At 37.5% G+C, this 17,541-nt stretch overlaps 1 protein-coding gene across 1 annotated transcript; it reads left to right on the forward strand.

Annotated features, from left to right (window-relative positions):
- The first annotated feature begins 13,132 nt into the window (after positions 1 to 13,132).
- On the forward strand, positions 13,133 to 16,258 carry LOC145677382 (uncharacterized). The gene is made up of 2 exons (XM_081747898.1): positions 13,133 to 13,681; positions 14,873 to 16,258. The coding sequence occupies exons 1-2, from the start codon at positions 13,133 to 13,135 to the stop codon at positions 16,256 to 16,258; spliced, it is 1,935 nt and encodes a 644-aa protein (XP_081604024.1).
- The last annotated feature ends 1,283 nt before the right edge of the window (positions 16,259 to 17,541 follow it).

Raw genomic sequence — 17,541 nt, forward strand, 5'->3', positions numbered from 1 at the left:
GGAGCCAGATTGAAGTGTCGAATAGCTTCTCGGTTTTAGAAGGTTCGGAGTGCACTAGTGTTCAAGATACTTGGTTGAAATTAGAGATAACATTAAAATTTCAGCAGAAGAAATATTGGAGCACGCAGAAATACGTAGGAACAAACCATGGTTCAACCAGGAATGTACTAAAGTAGCAGAGAAGAGAAAACAGAACAAACTGCGTTGTCTACAAAATCCGAACGAAATAACTACATAAAATTTCATCGTCATCTGCCAGAAAACTTCTAAAACTTTTAGAACAAAGAAACGCGACTTTTGAAAGTTAAAATTAATTAACTTGAAGATAATAGTGAACATTCGGGACATGTATAAATGCATCAACGAATTTAAGAAAGGCTATCAACTTCGTGCTTATATATTAAAGAAACCTAAAGGAACAGTTCTCACTGATACAGATAGCATCTTAAATAGATGGAAAGATTTCTTTGACGATTTGCTTAACACATAGCCAAAAACTAATGCGCGTGGAGAAAGTGAAATGCATGCAGCATAACCGTATATTCCAGAACTTAACCAGACAGAAATAGAAATCGCTATTAAAAAAGTTAAACACACATCTCCGGGTGTAGACGAAATTCTGGTTGACTTAATTTTAGCTGGAGGGGGAAAATTGTAGAGCAAGATACACAAACTCATTCTCATTATCTGGAACAAGGAGGAATTACCACAAGAGTGAAGAGAATCAATCTTTGTTCCAGTTCAGAAGATAAGCAACAAAACAGATTTAATAATTATCGAGGCATTTTTCTTCTGTCAACATCCAATAAATTCTCTTAAACATTGTATTAGCAAGATTGACTCCATATGCAGATGAAATTATTGGAGATTATTAGAACGGATTTAGGTAAAATCAATCAACTATCGATCAGATATTTACCATTCGACTAATACTTGAAAAGAAATGAGAGAATACAACATCCTGGCACATCAATTATTAACTTTAGACTCTGGTAGGAAGGAAACATTGTACAACATGCTTACAGAATTTGCAATACCGAAAAAGGTAGATTAATTAAGATATGTTTAAATGAATCCTAAAGTAAGGTTCGAGTAGAGAAATTCTTGTTCACGAGCTCTCACATTGAGAATTGCCTGAAACAAGGAGATGCGTTATCGTCATTATTATTTTGTTCTGGAGAACATGATAAGGAAATTCAAAGACAGGTCCTAGGGCTGAATTGTATTTACCAGGTTATGGCGTATGCTGATGATGTAAATTTAATAGGTAATGATTAAAGAGGACGAATAATAGAAAGGAATGCAGAAATCTTAATTAACTCTTGCAGGGATATAGGCTTAAAAGTAAATGCAGAGAAAACTAAATAAATGGAAGTTTGTTGAGATCGTAATACTGCATTTTATGGATACGTTAAAATTCCAAATAATATTGTCTTTCGACAAGGTGGATACTTTCAAATATCTAGGATCATTATTAACAGACCAAAACCATATTCACTAAAAATTTGATGTCAACTGAAAGCAGGGATTTCGTGCTATTATTCAGTTAAAAATCTTTTGTTGTCACTAATTCTGTTGAGGAATTTGTAGCTCAAAATATAAAACGATAATCATGCCTGTTGTGCCGTATGGTTACGAAATATGGTCACTGACTCAGAGGGAAAATCGCAGACTGAAAGTATTTGAAAACAAGCTTCTTAAGCCAATATTCGAACTCCAAAAGGAACGGGAATGGAGAAAGGCGGAGACTTCGTAAGGAGGAACTGCATAATTTTATACCATTTACCAAACATTGTTAGGGTCATCAAATCTAGGAGGCTCAAATGGTCAGTTTATGTAGCCAGAATGGAAGAAATTAGAAACGCTTTCGAAGTTGTAACTGGAAATCCAAATAGGAAAATGACCGTTAAGAAGACCGAGGCGCAGATGGGAGGACAACATTAAAATGGTTCTCGCAGAGATTGAAATATAAAGTAGAAACTGGGTTCAGTTTTCTAAGGACAGAAATCAATGGAGAGGTTTTGTAAACGCGGCAATGAGCCTCCTGCGTCCATAGGCGTGCTATATTAAGTTGTTGATACATTTAGCTTCTTTTTATTTGGCAGAAATGTCATTACAGGAACTAAAATGTTTTTGTGTAGTGAAGAGGATTTCGATTCGAGGTTAAAATGGCACTCATACTTTCTTTAAAAGTCTCTCTCTCTCTCTCTCTCTCTCTCTCTCTCTCTATATATATATATATATATATATATATATATATATATATATATATATATATATATATATATATATATATATATATATATATATATATATATATATATATATATACAGTATATTCCCGTTTGTATGGGCGCCCTTTTAGTAGATTTGTCCACCGCTCTCATTAGTATCTCGGCACGGCCCTGCTCCAAACACATCACCGCTTTTTAAAAACCAATATGTGCAATATTACCATAATACTGCATTTATGCTTTATTAGAGTTGTACACGGGACGAGACATAAGTTAATTTTCACGAAATAGAACTATTCCAATAGAAAAAGACGTCACTTTGACGACACCTTTTTTAAAAATGAGATAGTCTGAACTCTTGTCTAGTAGAGTCTCAGGCATCTTTATGCCTTTTTCATGATCATTATGAGCTATTTTACGGTCACATGATATGGTTGCCAATTGACCGTTTGACTGGTATTTTTGTCAGGCTCAACTATTATTTCAAGGTTTAAAATATGCCAGTGATTTTTTTTAAAAACAGAGATGTTAAGCCTATGCCATGACTACCTTCATATTAAGTATTTAAATACTGTTGCGGACACAAATGGGAGATACCAGTATTAACACCCCTTCAGCCAAGCGTTATGAAAAATAAATATTTTCATATTAAGATATAAATTTTAAAATCCTGAAACCATATAAACTTGAAAACTTGAATCTTCATGGAGTTCTATGTACGCCTTTGTTCAAATATACATTTTTCCAGTTTGATCATACTAGCCATGTAGTGATAAAATCATTATTGCAGTGTTTAATATATAAGAAACCTTGAAATTGAAATAATTATTCTAAAAATATCTTCATACAACCGTATGAAATAGAAGACTTAATTTCTTGACCTTTTGTCCGTCGAAGTACGGTCATCTATTTGTGAGTTTGTGATTAAACTGATCATTTGGATTTTTTTGACCTTTGAAGCTTTGATATTAAATTTTAAGTTCAATAACAACATGGTATTTTTTACTTATACTTTTATTAATTTTATAGCGGACGGGTTAAGGCTTTTTATTAATGGTAACAACGCACAGTTCACTTTAAGTCTTTTTCTAAGTTTATCCCCACTCTTTGGAATTTTAGTCAAAGGAGAATGAAGAATATGAAATGTGAGAGGTAGTACCCGGGGCCGGATCTACCACATGACAGCACGTACACTTGCACAGGGCGGGAAGTTTCGAGGGGCTGCAAAATCTGTCATAACTATATTATTTAAAATAAATATATCTTGTTAGAAACATACTTCATGATGGTGATAGTTAAATTGACTAAGCTGATCTTTATAGGCCGCGCTGGCTCAGTGGTAGAGCATTCACATCTGGTGCATGGGGTCCCGGGATCAAACCCTGCTCCCGCCAAGTGAACTTTGTGGTGCAGAAACACCGTGTGCGTGGGTTCTCCCGTTTCCTCCCACTTTCTTCATTTTCACCATTTCATTCATTTCTCATAATCACCGTCTCCTTTAGCCCAGCCGGCATAAGCGTGGGACGTAAAACTCAAAGATTTCATTTCATTTTTAAGCTGATCTTCTATTTCAATACTACATTCATAAATCATGTTTAGGTCGCATTAGTCACTGGACATTGCTAAACCGAATGGTCAAACAAATCCCAGCATGAATTGTTTGATTGTTGTCAAATACAAGAATTCAATTTTCAAACAGTAGCGAGTACCTGTTCCATTTAGTTAGTTATCACAGTTTTGATATGAAAACTCAAGCAAGTTCCTTATCATTGGAGGTGGAAACATTTTTTTAAAAAAAAATGTAATAGAGGTAGAAGCAAAATCAACAAATAAAGATAAAGAGCTAGTTGTACTGGAATTGCAAACTGATATATTGAGATCGAAGCTTGATATTGAATTCTATAAAAAGAATCACAACCTCTCCTCTGCAGGGTGTTTGCTTTATTTTTCATTAACATAATAAATCATTATTTAAAGAGAAAACAGACATAATGAGATTGTGTTTGTAGTGTTTAGAGCTTTCTGAGTCCGAGTGCTCTTCTCCCTCGTTGTTCATGATGGGATAAAATACTTACAATATTGGCTTTAAGATTTGGTTTTTCTGGAGAAAGGAGCGCAAATCACACCACTGCACGGGGCGAAAAATTGCCTAGGTTCCTCTGGCAGTATCTACATAATACTATTAAATAAACTAATAACGGTTTTCCAAATCTTTTCTTGTGCATGGAGTTTATGACGTCATAAGCATTACTATTATTATCATTAAGTATTCTGCGTATCGGTAGGTCCTGGGACTAACGAGGATTGTTTTTTTAATTTTAGATTTGGGCCTGGAAATGTGTTGGGCACCTAAATTTATGCACTATAGTCACGGTCTTAAAACGCTTATTAGATTGTGTAATAACATTCGTGCAGGTTTATTTTTGGCACACCACTCGACATAATTCTTAAAAATATATAATTATTTCACTAATTTGCTTCTTATTGTCTCCTAAATGATTTAGGCTGGGCGACAGGAAAATATCTCCCTTAGTATAGATAAAATTCAAGGGGGGCATCAGAAGTAATTATCAAAAAGTTACAATTCTTTTAAGATTTGCGTATAAATACGGTGTCCGGATGTATGCCATAAAAACTATATTGAGAGCTAGTGGTCTACTACTGCCACGCTTTGCACGCCGACGGTACGTGCTGCCACCAATCAGCCTCTTTAATGGACCGGTACCACTAACATAAGCACTCGGTCAGTAGTTTCTCTATCTAGACTTTGTGTCCTCGTGCACGATGTGCACCGTCAAGATTTATCCCCTAACCTTGATGCCTAAGCGTTAACCCCTAGTCTCTAAGGGGTGGGATACGCCCACTGTGCAGCAGAGCCAAAGGCCCGCCTACCAGTTACCTACTGATGTAGGCGGACTGCTACTCCCATACTCTGCAGGTATGGCTCCCGAGCGTTTCAAGGCAAGCTCACCCCCCACGCTCACCTTACTCAGATTCTGGAATTGGCTTCCGTGAGTTACCGAATCCCACAGTATGACCAAGGCCGGCAAAGTCCAACCTAATCCGGGAGCCCCAGTCATGCCCGAGGGGGCTTGTTCAATCCCGGCCCTGCCTACCTCTAACGTTCAACTGGCAACCGCCTTCGCGTGTAGAGGTACCACGCACACGTCGAGATACTCCGATATCTAGTCCCAGATGCAATGGTAGTGTTAAGTCACCATTTGAGTTTGGTGCCAACCTATATCTTACAGAGTTTCCTCGCTTTTACTGGGATCAGAAACCGTTACCCAGATTTCTCGGATTGGCACCTTTCCACAGTCGCCGTTCAGTCCCCCTGCAGCAAGGAATCTGACACTCCTCTCCCGGTAGGAATGTCCAAGCAATACGGTACTTCATCTAATTACGATAGAAGTACACTGTACATTACCAGAGCCAATGGCTGATGTAGACCGTCTGCAGTAGCAGACATTGTCATTTTGGAACTGTGTCTCCCCTGAAAGGCTTGCCCAGACAATACGGGGCTACCTATAGTTTACGTGTCTAGGTACCACGTATACCTCGTAGCCAAGCTACATTCAGAATCCAATGGTACGTGTAGGCCATCATTGGGAGGGATCACCACACCCTCCCTCGGTAGGGCCGTTCAAGCAATACGGAACTTCATATAATTACGATAGAGGTACACCGTACATTACCAGTCCCAATGGCTGATGTAGACTATCTCCCTTTAAAGACAATGGCCATTTGGGAGCTGCGGCTCCCTTTGTAGGGTCGTGGGTCCTGCACCCAGTAAGGTCAACAGAGCCTGGAATGAAGAGTCATATTTCTTCAGCGCTCCTGAGTTAAGAGTATGCGTTAGGATACTAGGTATCCCATCCCGGACACAAGAGCACGCATGAAACGCTCTTTGAGGGCAGTACCTACATCATCCTCCCGGTAGGTCGTTGGATCCGCCCTCCTGGCACACACTACCTACTCTTTCATACGTGTTGGGGTACGATGTAGCCTTAACACCCGGACCCAAGGGCATGACTTAGTTGTAGGGATGGCCACAAAGTTTCGGTTTCGCGAGGAACCGGTTCTTGGAGATCCGGTTTTCAGAACTGGTCCCAGACCTGAATCCGAAAATCCGGTTCCAGAACCGGATCTTAGGAACAGGTTCCAGACCTGGATCCGAAAACCCGGTTTCAGAACCGGATCTTAGGAACTGGTTCCATACCTGGATCCGAAAACCTATTTCCAGAACCGGATTTTGGGAACCGGTTCCATGCCTGGATGCGCAAAACCGGTTCCGGATCTTCTAGAACTTGATCCATTCCGAGCGAAAAACCGGTTCAGCCAGAAACCGGTTCTGGCCATCCCTACTTAGTTGCCCATTTCGGAAAATAGCCAAAGCCTCACCTCCGCCGGTAGGTTGTTGTTCAGCTTAATAGTAGAGTTTAGGGGGAAGATCTCTGCCTGGAGTGCTGGACATTCGAAATAGAAACTTGTTTCCAAACTCCACTCGAACCCATCTCCCCCACTGGCACACGGTTGCCACAATGCATGCAACCGGCACGCGGCCAGAGGGGTTTCCTTCCCCTTTCTCAGCATGGGTTTGGAACCGGCCAAGGCGAGTGCAAAAATCACAAACATACCTGTGCTAGGTGTCACGAAAAGCACGAATTCTGTCTAACCGAGTGAGGGCAAGGCGAAGTCGGACCGGTCGGTGCGTTAGCAAGGTGGTGCGTCCAAAGGGCGCAGGCGCGTCAGCGACGGTGGGTATACATGTAGCGAGGGTAGTGAAAACAAGTTGGTTTTGGCAATGATAAGAGTTTCAATAGCACTTGTCATGGTTTCGTACTACTAGCGCTCCACTTGTAAACATAAAATACAGCTTCTGTACACTGTGCAGAAATACACCGCTGGTGGAAAATAATATTTAATAAGTCATCTTTTATATGCACTCACTTTTTTATCCATCAAAGCATTTGTAATGATTTTACACTTGTAACCTTATACTTGTAAACCTAAAATTCAGGTATGTTACTTTGTATTTACTTCTATCACCTGAAGCAATTTATTCTTTATGTCTTTTTAACCCAAGTATTGAATTTTACCTGTAAATCTTTCAAAATGTGATCTGCCAAAGGTAAACCAGCACCATAACATTTTTCAGGCATTATCTGGCTCAGCTTTTTAAACGAACTTCATTGTCTTTAATTTATTCATTAAAACTAAATAATGCAAATGTAATCTTAACGAAAGCACTTAAATGTTGCTGTTAGCAAATAAGAGTGGTTTAGCGTTGTCAGATCTCAGGATTTGGGTATATAGGTAGACGCCTTGTACTGATGGATTCACTCTGTTGGTGATCGGTCCATATAGTGTGAGGATCCGTCAAAACATGTCCCTAATAATACGCAGACTGATTTTCATATTCTTGGCAACGCGAATTTTCTCCTATAACAAAATTCAGCCACCAGTCATAGCTTGTGGATACGTTTCGGTGCATTGTCGAGCGAAATTGCTTCCTTTTGCATCGACATTTTTGTACATAATTGCTTGAATCTTTCCATAATCAATCAGATACATCCACATCTCGTCTACGGTGAATACTAACTTTATCGTCTCATGCAGGACCGGATTAATCCGTCTGGAGATCCGGGGCTAGAAAAAATGTGGCCCCTGTTTACTTCACCTAAAACATTCTGTGAAAGTTCAGCAGGAAAGTTATGTGGATATGTTTCATATTTTTGGTCTTCTTTTATCTTACGGTGATAATTGTATCTTGTATGATCATTTTTAGACAGCCAGTTGCAAGTTTGGTCAGAGTGGAGGCCCGGGGCTACAGCCTCCATAAGCCCTTTCTTAATCCGGTCCTGGTCTCATGGACCACCTTGAGGTGTAAGTTTTTTTGTGGATAGCATGATGGATGGTTGGTTGGAACACATGGAACTGGGTGGCCATAGCGTGCTGTATTTGTGAATAACACTAGTGATGTCAGCGAGACAGGCATATGTAGCTTACTCTGTGACACACAGTCCGGTGACGATAACCCTGTGTATCGTCACATGTTGATATTTATAATAGAGCGTTATTTACAATAGAGCGTCCAACAGTAAAATCCATATTTGCGGCACTGTTTAACATTGCTGGAACAACTGAAATGTACATTCAGAAGTACACAATGTAGTATTCCTAGAATTGATTCACTTTCGACACCATTTGACTGCACAACACAACTTACTTTGCAAACTGACACCAGGCTGCCAGATTAATGATGCCAGGGTAATAATCGATAATTATGTTGTATAGTCATGAAAAACATGCTCTAGAAGTTGATTCTTGGTTAGATCTATATGTACATTAAGGGAATTATTATTTTTGAATATGAGTTTTATCCCGTGGACATTTTTGTGAATGGTTTAATTATAGTATTAAGCAGATCAAAGCATTCAAAATTCAATATTTTTGAAATTCAGTACAATTACAGAAACCTTGACTTCCTCTGAGTCGCCTTACACTTCCGAAGCAAAATGACGTATAACTAGAATTTCTAAAAAAGGAAAATTCACATTTTCGTAGAATTATTAGGCAAAATAGGAAAAAAAAACTTACCGGGCCTTAGAGACCCATGTTATGTAATAACGGGATACAAACTGAAAAATTGTCAATAAATGTCTTATTTATTGTAACGTAAGGGTAGTTCTGAACATATTTTGGAAGATGTCAAAAACTCCCAAGATGCAAATGCGAAATACAAAATAATTAATGCATTTTTTGTAACACAACGGACATCTCAGACCCATGATATGCATCTGAAGGTTAATTTTTAAAAAATGAACCAGTTTACTAACATTGCCAGTTTCAATTCTACAACCCTTGCACTACAAAAGTGCTAGATGTTTTCTTAAAATGTTATTTGATTTATATGAGTGACTTGATCCTGTTAAAAAAAAAAAAAAAAAAGACAGCAACAGGAGTAATGCAAATAGTAGAGTGAAAACTGTTGGCGACGAAATTTTGTAAATCCACTTTTAGTTAACTATATAGTTAACTTTTCACAATTTAAATTAATAGCCTATTTCCCTTAATTATTAGTGACACTTATTTCTAAACGCATTTAAGTAAGCATCTGTTCTTTGCTTATGAGTACCCAAAAATAAAATAACATTGTATAGTTTATGAAGTTCATTATATTTATAAAAGTAAATATAACATAGTTATTACTACTGTACAAATGTACTAGAGAATTACAAGGTATTGAAATATAACTTCGAATTTGTCACTATTATATTAGAATATTTTATGAACCATTTTTTTTTTTTTTTTTTTTTGGAAAATGAAGAACAAGAATCTAGAACCAAATTCCATAACAAAATTATTAAACTAAAATTCACTAATTTGTTTCACCACATAATATAACTATTTTTTCTAAAAGAAAATATTTTGTTGTATTCTTAAGAGTTCAGACCTCCTGATTACTAGGAGAAAAGAAATAAGTTGAAGGCATCGTATTCAGTGATTTTTCTGTTGCCTCGGCTATTCAGAAATTTGTTCTTAGTACGAACGCACAGCCGGTGGAATTGATTCTATTTCTTTGGGATCTAAAGTATTATCAATCACAGGCCGGTAGTCTAGAAGTACCTGGAATTTCAAAGTTGAATGAGTAAGGAGATTAATTACTTTATTAATTTGATTATATAAATATAAACTGCACTTCTCAAAGTGTAATTCCTGAAACTCCGTGAAATCTCAACAAAGGTTACGATACTAAATTTATATTACTACGTTATTTCACAAACCAAAATAAACCCTTAAATACCTCACGAATTGACCATTCTATGGTTAGGGGTTCTGTACTCTTCTGAAACTTATTGATTTCTGTATAATCATTCATGAGTCAGTGGATAAGCTTGCATATGTGTATTATTTTTATTTATATCAGTTTCATTTTTTTTGTATATAGTTTAGTGGTTTAGTGAATTCTTTGTGATTCTTTTAGTGATTTTTCTGGTGAGCTTTAGTGAGTTGTGTTTGCATTGGCTGGCAACAGTGCCTTCAGTGTGCTATTCAAGTGTGTCTGTGCATTCGACAATGTGCTTCGAAGTTCAACTAGACAAGCATATTCATTAATAGTTTCAGAAAAGCATATTTATTCATAGGTTTTAGAGAAATACTCATGTTCATTAATATACAAGATTCACATGTTCTTAACAGTGTTTTAGAGTGCTACTCAGTTTATGTGTGATCGAAGACAAAGTATGATGGTTAGCAAGCAACATGTGGTTTAGCAGCAAGCAAGCAACAATTACTGCAGAAACAAGTTAAGATAAGTAATTCGTTGTACTAACCTTTAAGTATTATATCAATCATTATGTTAACATACGAACAAAGCATGTCATGTTTATTATATTAACACATGTACCTTTAAATAAGAATTGAAGCAAGTAACATTTAAAATATTCGTCAAGTCTTATTTCTCGTTCCTTCATGATATCTGGGTGAATCAGTAATATGGGTTTAATCATACAGTTCATTAGCTTTGGATGTGATATGTGTGATTTGTAAATGAAGTACATAAACATATCACCCCTTCATACATCATCATTTTTTTTGGTCCTCCGGGCCGGATGTCAGAACGAGAAACGTGACTGCATTGTTTCTTCTCGTTGTGTTTGTGTGGGTGCTGGCTGTCATAAACAGGACAGAGCTGTTCATATCAGTATAGTGGTGTGTGTGCATTCAACCCAGCTGAATTCAAGGTTACACGTTTGTAGGTCACTCAGAAGTGAAAAGAAAAATATATTGTCAGCGGTTTGAGTAGTTAAAAAAAAAAGACTGAAACAATGGCAGAAGTGCAGTTGGGTCAATTAATTAAGAAACGTGCTTCGGTCAAAGGTCAGGCAACAAGAATACAGACATTTCTTCAAAAACTACAGAATGAAAATAAACCTAGCATACAAGAAGCAAGAACAAGGCTAGTTGCACTTGAAGGGGTTTTTATTAAGTTTGATGAGATACAGTCAGAAATAGAGCTCTTAGATGAGACGGGTGAACAAGAAACGCACAGAATTATATTCGAGGAACTGTATTATGATTCAAAGGTTAAGTTACAAGAATTTATTGATAGTTTTGAACAAAAAACGGATTCAGGGACAGCAAATAACATAGCTGGAAATTCTAGTAGTAGTTCAGTACAATTGCCTAAAATTTCCTTGCCCACATTTTGTGGTAAATACGAGGAGTGGTCGCCCTTTAAGGACATTTTCATTTCCCTTATTCACAATAACGAATCATTAAGTACAGTTTGTAAGTTTCAATATTTGCGCACATCGCTCAAGGGAGAAGCGTTTACATTAATAGCAAATCTGCCAACGGTAGAAGTAAATTACGAAATTGCATGGAAGCTTCTTGTTGAACGCTACGAAAACAAACGGTTGATAGCTTCGACATATGTACGAGGGTTGCTCAATATCAAGCCAGTAACGAAAGAAAACGCTAAAGACATTAGACAATTTGTAAATACTGCACGTAGTAATTTTCAAGCCCTTGAAGCATTGAATTTGGACAAACCTTTGCATGACGTACTCCTAACACAACATTTAGTAGAAAAACTTGATTCGGCAAGCAAAAGGGAATGGGAAGCTGAGCAAAGTAGTGGCTCCTTTCCATCGTTATCGGAATTATTTTCATTTTTAGAAGGTCGTTGTCAAATGTTAGAAAACATTCGTCCTACTCAATCTGAAAGTACTTATGACAACAAAAGTGTAGAGTCCAAAGCAAAAAGAAAGAATAACAGTCAAGTGAGTTCGTTTGTTACTGTGCTTCAAAATGCATGTAATATTTGCCGTAGCAAAGAAACGCATGCTGTTTTTCGTTGCCCAGAATTTCTGAGTGCTAACATTAATCAAAGAAAGGAGCTCGTGAAGCAAAATAAACTGTGTTTTAATTGCTTAGGTAATAAACATCAAGTAAAGGCATGCAAATCAAGTACTTGTAAGAAATGTAATTTTAAGCATAATACACTGTTGCATGAAGACACTACTCAGGAGGCTACTAACAAAGACAGTTCAAGCAAAACAAATAACAATAATACTAACGTACCTAAAGTTAAGGAACAGAATCAGATTAAAGTTCAACCACAGGACTCTTATTGCTCATTTAAGATTAATTATGGTCAGCAAGTCTTATTAGCAACAGCGTTAGTTAACGTAACAGACACTAAAGGTCGTTTTCAACAATGTAGAGTGTTATTAGATGCAGCGTCTCAATCGAATTTTGTAAGCGAAGCTTTAGTTCATAGATTAGGTCTCAAGAAAACGAAAAATCGTGTTCCCATTAGAGGTATCAATTCTGTAACCTCCGAAGCTCAGCACAGTGTTAAAGTTCATATTTATTCAAGAACATGTGATTTTAGTGCAGTGGTCGATTGTTTAGTATTGCCAAACATTACAGGTTGCATACCTTCTAAGGATATTGATTACAGTAATTGGAACTTGCCAAAGGATATCTGCTTAGCCGATCCAAATTTTCATCGCTCGTCGTCAGTAGACATGCTTATAGGTGCGGGGTTATTCTACAGTCTCCTCGAGCCAGGCCAGAAGACTAGAAAAGGAAATTATCCAGTTTTGCAGGAAACGAAGCTAGGATACGTTGTCGTCGGAAATATGCCTTCAATACCCGAAGAAGCCAACCAGTCGGTAATTTCATGTTTTGCTCAGATGGAGACAGACTTGGATACACAATTGAGAAAATTCTGGGAACTCGAAGATCTTCAGACTAAGATTTACACGCCGGAAGAAGAAAATTGTGAGAAGCATTTTTTAAAAAATACAACCAGAAATGGAGATGGAAGATTTATTGTCAAATTACCAAAGAAGGAAGAGAATGCAGCTTTAGGAGAGTCTTACAACATGGCACTACAAAGATTTAAGCAGCTTGAAAGAAGATTGCTACAAAATCCTGAGTTTCATAAACAATATGCCGCCTTCATGGATGAGTATTTAAGTTTGGGTCACATGCGAAAAGTTACAGAAGAAGACGTGAACAGCAGCAGCAGTTGTTATCTTCCACATCATCCTGTATTCAAGATGGACAGTACAACAACTAAATTAAGAGTAGTTTTTGATGCAAGTGCAAAAACGTCTAATGGCAAATCATTGAATGACATTCTTCAAGTTGGGCCAATTGTTCAAGATGACTTGTACTCCATTATTTTAAGGTTTCGGTTGTATCCAGTTGCATTTACAGCAGACTTAGAGAAAATGTACCGCCAAATATTAATTCATGATGAGGACAAGTGTTTACAACGCATCCTTTGGAGAAACTCAGTAGAAGAACCGATCCAGTCGTATGAGTTACAAACAGTGACGTACGGGACTTCGTCAGCATCCTTCTTGGCAACAAGATGTCTGAAGCAAATAGCGGAGGAAAATTCCAAGGAATTTCCAGAAGCGGCAGAAGTAATAAAACACAATTTCTACATTGATGATGTGTTAAAATCAGTACCAAACGTGTCAAAGGCCTTAGAACTACAAAAGGATCTTATTAATATTTTAAGCAGAGCAGGTTTCAAGCTTTGTAAATGGAGTTCTAACAAAGAAGAAGTACTTCAAGGAGTTCCTGAAGACTTCAGGGAAAAACAACAGCCAATCATACTTGGTCAGCAAGATGGTGTTAAAACTTTAGGAATAGCATGGATTCCATTAACAGACAAGCTTATAATTTCGAACAAAATTTGTAAAAATGGAACTGCAGTAGAAAGCAATGTTGCAATGACAAAAAGACAAGTCGTCAGCATAGTGTCATCTATCTTCGATCCATTAGGTCTAATCGCTCCAATTGTCATCAAATACAAGAATTTCTTACAGAAGTTGTGGAAGACAGGAATGGATTGGAATGACCCATTAGACACAGTCCTACAAGTTGAGTGGAATCAATTAATGTCTTGGTTACCTGCGATGGCGAAGATACAAATTACAAGAAACGTAATGTCTTCAGAGAACGTTAAGGAAATTCAATTACATGGGTTTTGCGATGCAAGTGAAGAAAATTTTGGAGCAGTAGTGTACATCAGGGCTACAGACGAACAAGGAAACATTGAAGTCAATTTACTTTGTTCAAAGTCGAAGGCTGCACCACTGAAGAAGCAAACTTTGCCTAGATTGGAATTATGTGGAGCACTGTTACTTTCGAAGCTAATAGACAAAACGCTATCCATATTGAATATAGAGGTCAGTGGTATACACCTGTGGACAGACTCGACGATAGTTTTGTCATGGATCAAATCACCTCCCAATCGTTGGAAGACATTTGTATCCAACAGGGTGGCTCAAATTCAGAGAATCACATCAATCAATCAATGGCACCACGTGCCTAGTAAAGAAAATGCGGCAGACATAGTTAGTCGAGGAGCGGATCCCAATACTCTTATCCAGTCTCGAGAATGGTGGCATGGTCCAGAGTTTCTTCACACAGCAGAATGGCCATGTCAAGAACAAAATGAGCCAGCTAATATTCCAGAAGAGAAGAAAGTCATGATAAGTTTGGTGGCAGTTCATGAAACAAGCTTTATGAAAAGATATTCATCGTTAAACAAAATGTTGAGAGTAGTAGCATATTGTTTGCGATTCAAACATAATTGTCTTTCCAAGAAATCAGAAAGAAGAACCGATAGTCTTGACGCTTCGGAACTTCGTTTAGCGTTACACAGATGTATCAAGATAGTACAACATACTACCTATCATCAAGAAATATTGAACTTGCAGCAACAAATGGAAGTTTCAACAAAGAGCCCAATCAAGGATCTTTTTCCATTTCTGGACACGGAAGGAATGCTAAGAGTAGGAGGAAGATTGGAACATTCAAACTTGGAGTACGACAACAAGCACCAATTCATCCTACCTGCAGGTCATCATTTCACCCATCTGATAGTCAAAGAAGAACATAAAAGGTTGCTTCATGCAGGACCACAGCTTCTTATTGCATCTTTGCGTACCAGATATTGGATTCCAAGAGCTAAGAAGATGGTCAAGGCAATAGTACACAATTGTTTGGTTTGTTTCAAGTGGAGATCAACAAGTTCATCACAGTTAATGGGACACTTACCCAAGGAAAGAGTAAATGAAGCAAGACCATTTGTACACGTGGGAGTGGACTACGCAGGATTCTTTTATGTCAAGCCCACAATTCGCAGCAAAATTCAAATGAAGGTCTACGCAGCGTTGTTCATCTGTTTAGCCACTAGAGCAGTTCACATAGAAATAGTTTCAGACTTAAGTTCTCAAGCCTTCATCGCAGCATTGAAAAGATTTATTGCTAGGCGAGGAAAATGCTTATCTATCTGTAGCGACAATGGTTCAAACTTTGTTGGCGCCAATCGAGAATTGCAACAATTTTTTGAATCCAAGACTAACAGAAAGGACATCCTGGAACACTCAGCTCAAGAAGGTTTAGAATGGAAATTCATTCCTGCCAGATCTCCTCACATGGGGTCATGGGAAAGTTCAATAAAATCCATGAAGTACCACCTACGGCGTGTAGCAGGAACAGCAAGTCTGACATACGAAGAGTTGAACACGTTACTTATTCAAATTGAAGCCATTCTAAATTCAAGACCATTGACAGCCATTTCCAACGATCCTACAGATCCAATGTATCTCAGTCCAGGACATTTTTTAATGGGAGCTACACTTCTCAGCCTTCCGGAACCAGATCTACTAGACGTGCCTATCAACAGACTAGGAAGATGGCAACGGATTCAACAAATGAAGCAGCATATTTGGAAACGTTGGTCAAGGGATTACCTCAACCAGTTACAACAAAGAAGAAAATGGAAGTCAGCTCAGCCTAATCTACAACCGGGCATGGTCGTATTGTTAAAAGAAGACAATGTTCCTCCTCAAGTGTGGAAGTTAGGTGTGATTAAAGAAGTTCATCCGGGCAGTGATAATTTAGTGCGAGTGGCAACTGTGAAGTGTAAAAGTGGCATTTTTCGGCGCAGTGTTGCTAAATTAATTCCTTTACCCCTAGAATATTAATTGATTGTGTCCAATCAAGGAGGGGGAGGATGGATAAGCTTGCATATGTGTATTATTTTTATTTATATCAGTTTCATTTTTTTTGTATATAGTTTAGTGGTTTAGTGAATTCTTTGTGATTCTTTTAGTGATTTTTCTGGTGAGCTTTAGTGAGTTGTGTTTGCATTGGCTGGCAACAGTGCCTTCAGTGTGCTATTCAAGTGTGTCTGTGCATTCGACAATGTGCTTCGAAGTTCAACTAGACAAGCATATTCATTAATAGTTTCAGAAGAGCATATTTATTCATAGGTTTTAGAGAAATACTCATGTTCATTAATATACAAGATTCACATGTTCTTAACAGTGTTTTAGAGTGCTACTCAGTTTATGTGTGATCGAAGACAAAGTATGATGGTTAGCAAGCAACATGTGGTTTAGCAGCAAGCAAGCAACAATTACTGCAGAAACAAGTTAAGATAAGTAATTCATTGTACTAACCTTTAAGTATTATATCAATCATTATGTTAACATACGAACAAAGCATGTCATGTTTATTATATTAACACATGTACCTTTAAATAAGAATTGAAGCAAGTAACATTTAAAATATTCGTCAAGTCTTATTTCTCGTTCCTTCATGATATCTGGGTGAATCAGTAATATGGGTTTAATCATACAGTTCATTAGCTTTGGATGTGATATGTGTGATTTGTAAATGAAGTACATAAACATATCACCCCTTCATACATCATCAGTCAGTGATATAAATTTCGTTCTTCTCAATGTCTTGCTTGATGTTACAATTTTCACAGGCAACAGTGCGTGCTGGTTTACAAGTGTCTGTCAAAAACAGATACAGTGGCTCAAAAAAGAAGTCGGACATATACATATTCACACATTCCAAGAGAGAATAGACATTCCAAGAGTATGCTTCAGAGAACAAAATATATATTTCAATTACTCCATATTATTTACTTATGGAAAATAGAAGTATCATTAACCAAACTCAATTCCATGACTATAAAAAATACAAAAAAGTGAAAATACAGCTAAAATCCATGCCAAAAAAGAACTCGGACAGGTAGCACCACTCTCTTTCTTTTTGGGCTTAATAGCGGAATTTCCAAGAGTTTGTTTACTTGACAGTTTCAGATGTCCAAGTGAAACGAGTTGAAGCCGCACTGTTTATACGTAGGTAAAACTGTGTGTTTAAAATTTAAAATGGTAAGTCAACTTGGGCAAACTTCTTTAGCAATAAGATAACTTACTTTAAAATATTATAAAGAGAGAAAATCAGTTCGTGA

This window comes from Thermobia domestica, unplaced genomic scaffold, assembly GCF_964235325.1.
Source record: "Thermobia domestica unplaced genomic scaffold, izTheDome1.hap1.1 HAP1_SCAFFOLD_822, whole genome shotgun sequence".
In the NCBI taxonomy this organism is placed as follows: Eukaryota; Metazoa; Arthropoda; class Insecta; order Zygentoma; family Lepismatidae; genus Thermobia; species Thermobia domestica.

Bases quoted from the DNA above. Each gene is read 5' to 3' on its own strand.
- LOC145677382 (XM_081747898.1), top strand. From the start codon at position 13,133: ATGGCACTACAAAGATTTAAGCAGCTTGAAAGAAGATTGCTACAAAAT. The intron at 13,682-14,872 runs GTAATAAAACAC...TGTCTTTCCAAG, and splicing joins AATTTCCAGAAGCGGCAGAA to AAATCAGAAAGAAGAACCGA.